The sequence below is a fragment of the Rhea pennata genome, chromosome 22, assembly GCF_028389875.1.
Source record: "Rhea pennata isolate bPtePen1 chromosome 22, bPtePen1.pri, whole genome shotgun sequence".
Classification (NCBI taxonomy): domain Eukaryota; kingdom Metazoa; phylum Chordata; class Aves; order Rheiformes; family Rheidae; genus Rhea; species Rhea pennata.
The window spans coordinates 2,637,749-2,650,198 of NC_084684.1; the positions used below are offsets into that span (position 1 = coordinate 2,637,749).

Here is a 12,450-nt window from a genome sequence, read left to right on the forward strand (position 1 = left end):
AAAATCTGATTTATCACAATTTTGCAAAATAAAATTAAGTAAAATCAGAATCAGTTTAGTAGTACATACTAAACCATACACTTTGATGCATCAGATACATTCCTTAAGAATGTACCTCCCTCAGCTTAAAAAATTCCAAAACTGTTGTCATTGAAGAAGTTTATTTGCATGTAGTAACAGATAATTAGAACTTAATTTTTCATCTACCTACATAAAACCAAAGTTTAGCAACTACATTCAAAGAACACAGCATTGCAACCCTCTTCAAATCTGCTATCTTAATTTCACAAGTACCAGAAAACTGGAAATGGCCTTGTATACAACACAATGCATTTCACATCTCAAACAAATGTTAACAAGTAACCAAATACTATTTAATAAAATAAACAATTTAGTTCAAAGTAGTGCAATCTCATTTTGTTTGCAATTTAAATATAGTTATTTAAGATTTTCCAGATCAGAATTAGTCCCCAAGGAATGTCTGTCTACCAAATGAAACACTACAAATTCAGTCACTTTCATCAATATTTAACAATCATATTTAAATCAACTTTTCTGTTAAACAAAAAAGATAAGAATAGTGTGCTACAGTTAAATTATGGTTCTATGTAAAGTCTTAATATTTTTCATTCACTCAGTCCTGTTTTTACTCACTCCAATACTGCAACTTTGAATACAAGAGCACTTGAACTTCCTTTTCCTTTCAGACTTGTTACTTTGAAGTTCATCACAAAAATCACACTTTGCATTCAAACTTGCAGAGGTGAAGTGACTTAAAAAACAATGCAAAAATCACTTGAAGGCTGCAGGGCCTAACCGAAACTTTGTTTGCACGAACTGAGAGTGCAGTTACTTTGACAGTACCTTTCAACATATTTATTTTGCAATTTTGTAATAATTTAACAATTACCATCAGTTTTGTATACCACCTTCAATAAAATTACACCGATCACAAGTTAGATTCCAATATTACAAGCAATGTATAAACAGAGTAGAAACAGTACCTGCTACAATGAGTTTAGAGATGATACAGAGACTGAAGAAAAAAATCATGCCAAATGAGTGTGATGAACAGCAAACATTCAGTTAGTATCATGTTTTGATGAGGACAGGTTATCATATAAACGAAAATATAAATGAAAGGATGCCAAGAAGAGAAAAGGACATGCCCGAGGTTAGAAGGGTAGCTGTATTGTGAAATGGAGATGAAGAGACTACAGAAGATTGCTAACACAAACAGTTAGGTAGCACAAGACAGGTCAGTCAGAAGCTGAAAGTTCTCTGCTGGTCCAGAACCTTATTTGGCCACTCCTCTTGGCAGCAATTTTAGCATGCATGCTTGAAGATTAAACATGTTACAAATACCTGAAATTGTTAACAAAAGTGAAAAATTCAGAAAGAAATGGAGGGGGTTTACAAGTACAGCCATAATTTGCTAACTTACGCCTCCACCAGTTTTTAATAACCATGCAATTTTCCAGGTAACCTTGCAACCTTCCTGCTCAATCCTAATGCATTCTGAGACACAGCAGATGTTACCGATGAAATATCCATGTTTTGCCTGCTTTTTTAAATAAATGATTCAGACTATTCTAATCAGTTTAAATATCTAAGCAACGGGGTTTTTTTTAAATATTAAGAGAATGTAAGCCATCTCTCCTGAGACAGCAATCTTCCAAGAAACCCAACAACATTAGTTTCAATAAAAACTGCTTTTGTTAAAAAACAACAACAACAACAACAACAACAACTTTTTCTCCTTATTACATGGTGGAGGCCATATGGAAGTATTTATGAAATGATTTTCCTTCACTACTTTCAGAATAACATGGGGTGAACAACAAAACTAAATCTTTTCATGTAAACCAATTAACAAACACTCAGTTGCATGGTCACTGAAGTCACACCAAAAGCAAAGACAAGCAGAATGGAAGAAATATGAGAAGGCAACAGTTGAAAGACGTTTGACATGAGGCAAAGACATTTCTTATACAGACCTGGCACTACAACTTGTCAGTGAATGAAATGACAAGGGCACTGCAAGAAAAAACACCACAGGGTTGATGCTAAATACACACTTAACATGAATGGTAACTGAATAATAAAAAGCCATCTAAGCTCCAAACACCTTGGAAACTACAAATGCCAAGAGAGACTTGAAGCTATTGTAATCATTTCCGGAGTCAGGGTCATCTCGTTATTTAAATGCAAGATGACATACACTATAGTACTGCATAAATAATACTAGCAGTCCGATAAGAATAATGAAGACTTAGACTTAGTTTCACACAGTGGAGAAGTCTTAACTCTAGAAAGAGATCAGTGATGGGGAAGAAAAAGAAAAACCCACACATCTGAGAAGGAAACAGAGCCACTGATAATTACTAAAGATTAAAATCTAGAGCTTTCAGAATTTTAGCAGAGCCCAAAGTTTATGACAACCATCAGTAGAACAGAGTTAATACTCTAGCATGGAGCAATAAGTTGTTTGCTTTATTCTCCTGACTGCATTCAAAACAAACCTTAAAAGTAAAAAGGTTTGAAATCTGCATATAAAAAATTGTGACACTATTCATCTTAGCTATCACAAACCAGACTACTGATGCTTCAAAGAATGCTAATACAAATGTCAACGTGCATACTTCACAATACTTATGTATTTCAGACTGAGAGAAATGATATTATTATTATAATATACATGTATATATTTAAGGTCACTTTTCACTTTAAATTAGAGGAAAAAAGCCACAGGAGACATTCCATCAACCAATTCCACACCACAGCTAGTTGCATTTACTCTTCTACAGCAGTAGTGATAGAAAGCACTTCAGCAAAGTGCTAACTGCACTATAAGCTAATGATGATCAATTTTGTTGTTCCTAAATGACGTCTGTTTCTGAGTGTTTTTATTGCCCTTATTCTCCAGATATCAATGAAAAAAGGTGTACAAAGTATTTATTTCACTGTGTACTATGGCTGTTTTTGGCTAAGAAAACAAGAAGCTTCTATTCATAGTCAGCTTTTTTAACAAATTAAGAAAAGGTATTCCTGAAGTTTAATACCCTGTGTTCATACTCCCTTGCCTAAAGGGCTTGATTATGTCCTCTAGAAAGAGGAGCATTTTTAAGAACAATTAAGGCTTGTTCTGTATCTTTAATAATACTGCATGAAATAGAGAAATGCAAAATAAACTGTACACTTGGCAATGATTAGAACAGCCTCTAGAATATTCAAGAAATTGTGTCTATATAGTAGGTTACTACATCATAAGAGAAATGCATCTTCCAAGTCTTAACTTGCTTCTAGAGAAATGTTTAGGTTCTAGAAAAGTGAGAAACTTTGTTGAATTAATTTCCATGAGAGGTTCTCTTCACTGCACATACGAATTGGTAAAATAGTGGAGCAGGGGGAAGGAAGTCTTCAATTTTCAAATCATTCTCATAAGCAGCTGAATTATTATCAAAAGTCTTAGAAGAAAATTCTTTTTCTGGACAGGTGTTTTTCTAAGAGGTGTCAGCCACCATATTTTATATGTGACTAAGGGGAATTCACAAAGAAAATGAAATAAATTTCACAAACACAATGTGTAGAGGAAGATTATGGAATTTAATGGAATTGAAGATTTTAAACAACATTTTTAGTGGATGATTTACTTTTCTTATTAAGAATGAACTGTTCTAACATCTAGGCAAAGTATTTTGATAAAGTCTTACATTTAAACTCACCTGGTTCATTTTGAATTCCTGTTGTGTTCTGAAAAGATACACACAACAAAGAAACTCCTTTGATTACATGAGCCCTAAAAAGAAAAACAGACAATTGTAACATGTACCTACCTAAAAATTTACAGTGAATTGAAAGTACACAGACTTGTAGTTTCTCCTCTTAAAAAGGATTTTTCACAAAGCAGCATATTGCTTTACACAAAATCTGCTCCAAGATATAGTTTTCTCATATAGCTCAAATGCACTTGAATAATCTAAAGAGGGATATCTAGCACTAATTCTTCTCTCAGTTTTAAACAAAAATGCAACAGAAATGTACTTGTCTAGGATTGTTTAATTTGTTTTTATAAAAAGGTTAAGTTGTGTGGCATTGAGTAATTTCAGAAAATTTTAGAAGTCAGACTACTTTAACACTCAGTATCAAAGCAGTATGAAAGACAACGAGTGCACTTCTGAATAACAAGATGCATGCACTTGAGTCACCACTCTCCACTATTCCTTTTGGGATGTACTATTACAACTTTCTAACCTACCTCAACACATCTGCAAATTTGAATCCATTTCTAGGGATGACCTATCCCAAGCATTCGATTTTCAAAAACTCTAACATTCAGCCAACACCAAAAAATACCATAAAAATAGCGAACGCTCAAGGGCTTTCATTACTATCTATAGTCACTTCTGAGATTGTTAAATGCTACCATGACAGTAACGAACCTTTGTCTCAAAGCTTCTTATGTGTTAGCACACAGTTGTTTCTCAGATATCTTCCACATACCATTAACTTCCCTCACCCTTGATACCTTAACTCATTCTCCTCTCAACAAATACAATTTCAACTTCGAATATTTTTACTCAAATGCTTTAGACAAATGGTTCCTGAAATACAATCCATAACTGCCTGTCATCTGCTGAAAGCTGCCCTAGCACATGGAAGGGCAGATTAAATGAAAAGCAAAAGTTGAAATCATTATGAACTTTTGTACTTGAGGTACGGCCTGAATTACAAAGACTAAAAATCAATTCTTTCATTCACTGTCCATTTGGACTATACCTGCACAAAGTCAATTTATAAATGAAATTATATGAATACCAACAGAGACATCAAAACATTTCCCAGTGTGAAAAATAGCTCTTTTTAGTAACACAATTGTCTTGTTTTTCTATACTTGGCTTTAAAATAAAAAAATGATTACTCACGTAAAGAAAATAAAATCAAGAAAGCTTTATATTAACATGATTTTAGAGTACAGGCTGACAAACTCTCCTTGCTGCAGCACATGAGTAAGTGGTTACTGTCTCCAGCTGTTTATTTCCAACTTTTCTCCTCCCTTTCACTGAAGATTATCCATCCCTTAAAGACGACAGTTGAACTATTCATATAATATTTTTCTATCGTTTTTCTGGAAAGTGATTTGCAAAACCTACTATGAGAAGTGCAAGTGTATTACATTAGGGTAAATGACATTGCAATCTTGCAGTGTAACTGATTTTCAACACTGAGCGCACAAGGAAGATATTTAACCTAGAACTTTAGCTATATAGAGATAAATAAGAAGGGTTTAAAACACTCTTACAGAGGCACACATACAACAGCATCACTACTCACCACTAAATGGCACATATGAAAGACAACCATTAAGTATAAGTGATGGTTTGAAGAGATAAATGCGAAAAAAAAAATCTGTCAGGCAGAAAATATTTTCCCTCTAAATTGAACTTTGTTACTTGCATTGCCAAAGAAATAACACAAACTGTTAAAACTTAAAGAGAAGTAAAAAATGTTAAGATTTTCTTACTTTGTTTTATTCTGAGCAGTAAAGAGCTCTTCTTTCTCATATACTAAATCAAAATCATGCTTAGAATTAAGAGTGTTTTCAAAGAATTTTCAGAACCAATCAAAAGTAAGCCTGGTATTTTTAAAAACATTGATTTACATTTATTAAATTTTTGATCAGCTCTGGTTACATCCAAACCATTTGATGATACTTCTAGAAGAGCAAAATATCACAAATCTTAACACATTGCTGTATTTAAGTGTATAGACACAGTTTAGACGAATTTCCTAATGGACTGCACTACCCTCTACTGTTTTAGCTATAAGCTACCAGGGGAATCAGTGCGTCATAAAATACAAGTAGACAATAAATTAAGTATAGTAAACCGAAAAGCCGCAATAAGTTTTTATGGAGCTATTAATGTAGAACACATTTTAAAATTTTGTACCTGCAGTTGTGATAAGTTAAACATAAGAGCTCTCTATCTGAAAAATGATTTCAAAGTATTTCTCCATTTTACCTTCCCGCACGTTACCTACTTTGTTAGCAATGAACTCTGCGTGGAAAGAAAGATTAGTTGCACTGAGAAAAAACTGAAAACAATTAAGACTGTAGATAAACTTTTTATACACTCACTAGCTTGCTTCATACCTATATGAAAAATATAAGAACAGGAAGCAAACGTACTTGTAACACTACACTTGTCTAACTTTCAGTGCACAAAGGTCAATGAAAAGAGAAAATAAGAATCAGATTCTGCAACTGCTGTGCAAGACTTAGTTCCCCATATGATCAATAACTACCAGCAACTTATCTACTCCTTTCATGGCAAACAGAAATAGGCCTTCAACTTCATACGTTGCTAATTTTATGTGTAGCTATTAAATCATTTTAAGTTTACCATTAGATTTCCCCCAAAAAGCCTCAAAGAAAGAGATGCTCCATTGATTTGTAATCACACAAATTGCGATATATTAGGTTTAAAGAAGTGAGGACAACATCATTAAAATTATTTTACATTAGCAATAGACCACAACTGCATTAGTACTTTGAAAAAGTCACATCAGCTACACCAAATAAAGGTAACATACTTTTATCTGACCTTTCCACCAAGTTCAACAGAACCACATAGTTGTATCTACCAGTCAAAGACCAGAACAGTCACTTAGTGCTCACTCCCAGCTCTTTACAAAGTCTATCACAATAAACCTTAAAGACCAACTCAAGACTACCTTAATATAAGGTAAATAAAGGTTGTAATGTCAAACATTTTCCATGAAGCACACTCACCAGTACAATAACCTCTGAATTCTTTAGATTAATTTACAGAAAGCATTGCCAAGACATATTTATTTCAAACTACTACCTACTACTATATTCCATGAGTACAAAATTACTAGGTAGTTTCGCAAGGTATTAAAGCAGTAAGAGAACAAATGCAAGGCAATGATGATTTATTGCATCATATAATCCTGGAGTGTCAAAAGTCCATTTAGAAAGGCAACAAGTTTTATTTATTTAGATGAGACTGTACACAGCATTCTTAGTACTTTCTCATGCTAAAATAGAACACTAAGAAACAAAAAGATAGTTTGACCTTGCTCTGAATTCTACACTTCAGGATTTTTAAATATTCTTTAAATATATAGATACAAACACAGAATTTACCTGGAATGAAGTAAGTAAACAAAAGCAGTAATGTACTACAAAAGCAGCATTACAGATTAACACTACATGACATAGTACTTTTAGCAGACATTCTAGGTTATACTGAACCAACTATATTCTGCTTTTGTAAGTAATATTTATCATCTCCACATGTGTAACACTTTTTATTTCATAATCAAAAAGCACTTCAAAAAAGAACATTACTGCCAATTCAAAGAAAGGATTGATATTTCTTTGTCTTTTTTTTTAACCTCTCCCCTTGAAAACTGAAAATGAGACATACATAGATTACATCATTGACTCAGTACGAACAAGTTCATAACAAAACCTGGAACAAAACTTAGTCTCAACATTCTACTTTACTAATGAACAGCAGTTTCAACTGGGATATTGCAGGGCTTTGGAGATTGTTTTTTCTTTATTTTGGTTTTTAATTGCAGCACATGAAAAGGTTTGGTTTGGGTTTTTTTCTTAATATCAGGGGGTTTTTTTGCAATACAATAATGAAATATTCTGTTCACAAATGTTGAATTTATTAGGTGAAACAAAGCATGCAACAATCTTAAATTCATGTTAACCTTCAAAGATTAAAAAAGGTATTTGAAAGACAGAAACAACAAGCACTGTCTATAGGTAGTTAATTGAAAAGGTATTTTCAGTTATCTAAGACTACCAGAAAAAAGAGAAAAATGGAATGCAAAAATGAGACAATGAATTTCTGGACACTAATTAAATCCATTAAAGAAGTCTTTTCTTACTGCCATGTAACCAAATGGTATACTTAAAAAAGGTTTAGACAGATATCCACACTAAGAAATCACCAACACAAAACTAGAACCTATTTTACCCCCTAGTATATAGGTTTTCTAGAAAAATCATTTCTTCCTCATTGCAAAGAAAAAAAAAGGCATAACTGGTCAAGAAAGAGGAAAAAAGTCTCTAAAAACTGTAAATATACAGAATGCCATTCCAATTTTCAGACATAAGTAACTTTTTATATTAAATTATACTTGCAATGATAATTTTAAAATAAAATCTTCTTGGGGAAGTACACTGCTGATTTACTAGCACACAAAATACTGTCTTTTACAATACCGATTCAGCCTCCCTCCTTTTGCCTATATGCATTTTCTACATGGAGGCAGAAATTTTGCTGCTAAGAACATGAGCAGAGAAAAATACATATTAGTGAATAATTATTTAATTTGGGGAGTTGGGTTTAATTATCAAGATCATGCCTACCTTTTGCATGCTAAGAAATTCAACAGGAAATGTATTGCAGTACTTTAAGACTCTCTTGATAATTCATCAAGGCAATGTATACTTCAAAGCATCCTTATAACAGCGCAATTAAAGTTGAAATGAACAAATCCAAGATTAAGAGCACTGCAGCGAAACAGGTGTCTTTCCAAAGTATTATAATGTACTGTGCCCATTGTTAATGCCAGAGAATTACTATGTTCACACTGAAAGATTGCCAAATATGAAGAATTAGTGCACTAGGGATTGTGTGAAGGCAAGATACTCAAACATGTATTTTACAGGCATATCCAATATAATGATGTACAACACTAAATTTGGGGTTGTTACAGAACAACAAAATTCATGGAACAGTAAATGAGACTAACATATAATACCATTTCACACCCAGAAGAACTAAGATAACCATGCTAAAAACAAAGATTGAAGGAAATATGAAAGAGAAAGTACATCCAGCAAAGATGCTCAAGTTCAATACACATGAATTTACAATCTCCAGGTGCTTGTATATCCTTGACGAAAAACAAGTAAGTAGCAGTCTCCAGTCTTCACCAATAAAGCAAGCAACTCATGGACAAAGTACTGCATTATCACTAAAGCCATAGCATAAGTTTTAATTTTTTTTCTGGTTAAGATGCTCGCTGGAAGGTCTCGCAAGGCATACTGCCAGTTAACCATTGTCAGGAGACTACTGATACAGTAAAATATTACATTTGCCATTTCTAGCAATCTCTGAAGTTTTCTGACTTAAATAGACATCTAGCAAGGGACAATATTTAAGTCTTGTTTTTATATCCTATCACTTTTTATCCATAAGGATCAAGGCATTTGTATAAAACATTGAAAAGCAGACATCACTGCACTGAGAGATGGACTTCAAGAGCCATTTTAAAGAAAGATCTTAGTTCACTTTGACTTTGTGCTATATCCTCCCTTTCCTTTACAAGCAAGGATTCATGCAGAAAAATAAAATGAGCAGGTTATGCAAATGTACATGAATAGTTCAGCATCCTCCCATCATCCTCCACACTACTCTGGAAGAAGGTTCTTCTTCCAATCCCCACATCTGCAGTAAATAGACATCTAGTCAGAAATCTCCAAACACCATATCCATCACAGCATTTGCGTCAAAGATATATTACCCAACGTGATCATTTTGCCTTTTGATTAAGCTACCTACAGTTTCACTAGAAGTGAAATTTGGCCACATTTTTATGTATGCAATGCGTAAACATGCTGTTGAGACATTATGTCCTAGCAAACCCTGGGAGGACAATACTGAGCCATATGCTTCAAATCCCACAGGTACCACAAGTTCCTCTTAGCGATCTCTACTTCACAAGTCTGATAGGTCTTCTGTTTCTTAAAGGTCACTCTCCCCCCACATCTATCAATGATGCAGTTCTATTTGTAGAAACAAGGGCAGGAATATTATCACTAACCCTTTGTCACTGAGTTTTCCTTAACAGACTGGGAGTGATTTTCAAGACTGCAGGAGTTGAAGTACTGTCTGTATTAAAGAAGGCTTGAACTCTTAACATGCCTATCATGTTTATTAATATGTGGCAAGTGTCAAAAGACAACACATTATATAGATACCACATTGCTGTACATGTCCAGTTCTTCTGATCTACTTAATATGTGGAAAAGAGCATTGGTATCAGAATAACATGCCTAAACAAGGTCAAGAGCATTGGCTGGGAGCAGCAAACTGCAGTGATACCAGAAATGCAAGCAGTCCTATTGTCTTCAGGAATTGTCTGCTGTAGATTGCTCAAGTGTAAAATATAAAAGTATTTCTTTTGTCACTGAATGCTCCAACAGCAGATGTGACTTAAGTTACCTTTCCCTCCTCCATCAGGGATTGGAAAAAAACTTTAAGTTTTCTTTACCATTTCAAAATGAAACTTTTGCAGCTGCATATAGAATTTCAAACCACTAGAAGCTTTAGTGAAGACTGGCTACCCACTCATGAGATACTTATCAGCTATGCTCCACGTGCTGCACTGGCTTCCAATAAAAAAAAAAAAAAAAAGTCATTGAAGATACTGCTTTCGATTTGCCCAAAAGATTTTATCAGTAAAGTTACTCTCTTGCCCAAAACATTCTTCCCCTGATACCACTTGCACTACTATGAAAAAAACCTCTGGTTTAACTGGCATGTTTTAAGAAGGGTATTTAAAGTAAGGAATTTTAATTTCTCCCTCCCTCAGAATTTGGCATAGACTTGATTCGAAGCAAGCTCTAAGGCTTGTGAATTGCCAAAACATGTGAAGAGTGTGTATTATGAACTGTTTTCATGATCAAAGCAAGATCAAACTGGCAGTGTTTGTAAAGCACTGCCTAGCCTTTCAGACAGTATCCCACACATCCCATACCCTCACAGGGATATCAACCTCCAAGACAACACTGCAAGAACACCCAAAAAAAACCCTCCGGAGGAATAAACTTCTTCAAAAGGACTCTACCATACCTCTACCCCTTACGGCAAGCTCCCCAGCCCGATCCCGTGCCCCACAGCCAGCTCCCCACCCCAACCCCACACACACTGCCCCATGGTGAGTTCCTCGCCCTGATCCCGTGCCCCACAGCCAGCTCCCCACCCCAACCCCACACACATCGCCCCATGGCGAGTTCCTTGCTCCAACCCCGTGCCCCTCAGCCAGCTCCCCACCCCAACCCCCCCCACATCACCCCATGGTGAGCTCCTCACCCAATGCCATGCTCCACAGCCAGCTCCCCACCTCGACCCCACACACATCTCCTCATAGTGAGCTCTTCACCCTGATCCTGTGCCCCACAGCCAGCTCCCCACCCCAACCCCACACACATCGCCCCATGGCGAGTTCCTTGCTCCAACCCCGTGCCCCTCAGCCAGCTCCCCACCCCAACCCCCCCCACATCACCCCATGGTGAGCTCCTCACCCAATGCCATGCTCCACAGCCCGCTCCCCACCTCGACCCCACACACATCTCCTCATAGTGAGCTCTTCACCCTGATCCCGTGCCCCACAGCCAGCTCCCCACTCCGACCCCACACACATCACCCCGCAGCCAGCTCCCCGTCCCATCCCCGCTCACACTGCCCCACGGCCAGCTGCCCACCACAACCCCACACACCACTCCACGGTGAGCTCCCCACCCCCCGCAGCGCCGTCCCGCTGCGGCTCCCTCACCCCCGCCCCACGCCGCCCCTCCGCGCGAACCGCCGGGCCGGCTCCTCCTCCCCGAAGGAGGGTCCCGGGCGCGGCCCGGCCCGGCCCGGCCCTGCCCTGCCCGCCGCCCTCCTCCCTCGCCGTGACCCCGCGGCGGCTCTGCCCACCGCCCCATCCCTCCCTCCCTGCGCGGCTGCGGCGGGCCCCGCTGCCTCCCTCGTACCTGCGCCGCCGCCCGCGGCCCGGCTCTACACGGCGCCGAGCGGCCTCAGGCTCCGGCACCCTCCGGACGCCATTTTGTCTCCAGCCTCGGAAGTGACGTTGGGGGAGGGGGGAGGCCGCGGGCAGGGCCCCCCACCCCCACCCCGGGACCCCCGCCCCGGGCGCGGCCGCCCCCGCCCCGCCCCGCCCCGCCCCGCCCGCCGCGCCGCGGGGCCGCCCGAGGCCGCCGCCGCCGCCGCCGCTCGTCGCACCTGCGGGCGCCGGCGCCCGTGGCGCCGCCTCCGTCCGCCGCCCTCACGCCCCGGCGGGGAGCTGCGTGCGGAGAGACGGAGCAGGTTCTCGTTCCCCTTTTCCCTTCTGCCCTTCGCGGTGACGCAGCTCGTTTTCCCGCCTGAGAAACGGGGAGGAGGAGGGGGGAAAAAGGACAAAAAAAAAAAAAAAAAAAAAAAATCGGTGTCTGTGAGGAAATAGCTTGAGGAACTGGAGATGACGGCCCGGGGCACAGACCGGGGCAGGCGTCTCCCTCAGAGAGGCGGGCGACATCCCGCCTGGTTCAGACCCATCTTGGCGGTTGGCGCTGGGGACCCCGCACCGCGCGCGCATCGTGCTGCTTAGCGTAACTTCTCACCGGGTACCCTGTGG

General features: G+C 38.6%; 1 protein-coding gene across 3 annotated transcripts in view; it reads right to left on the reverse strand.

Annotated features, from left to right (window-relative positions):
- PRDM2 (PR/SET domain 2) overlaps positions 1 to 11,894 on the reverse strand; it is a 70,672-nt gene extending 58,778 nt beyond the window's left edge. For all 3 annotated transcript variants that reach the window (XR_009960538.1, XM_062593187.1, XM_062593189.1), the window contains exons 1-2: positions 11,810 to 11,894; positions 3,726 to 3,799 (exon numbers count right to left, since the gene is read on the reverse strand). Coding sequence is in view for 2 of the 3 variants with exons in the window: in XM_062593187.1 (XP_062449171.1) it covers positions 3,726 to 3,734 (9 nt within the window). In the remaining variant the exon portion in view is untranslated. The remainder of the gene's footprint in view (positions 1 to 3,725; positions 3,800 to 11,809) is intronic.
- Between the last annotated feature and the right edge of the window lie 556 nt (positions 11,895 to 12,450).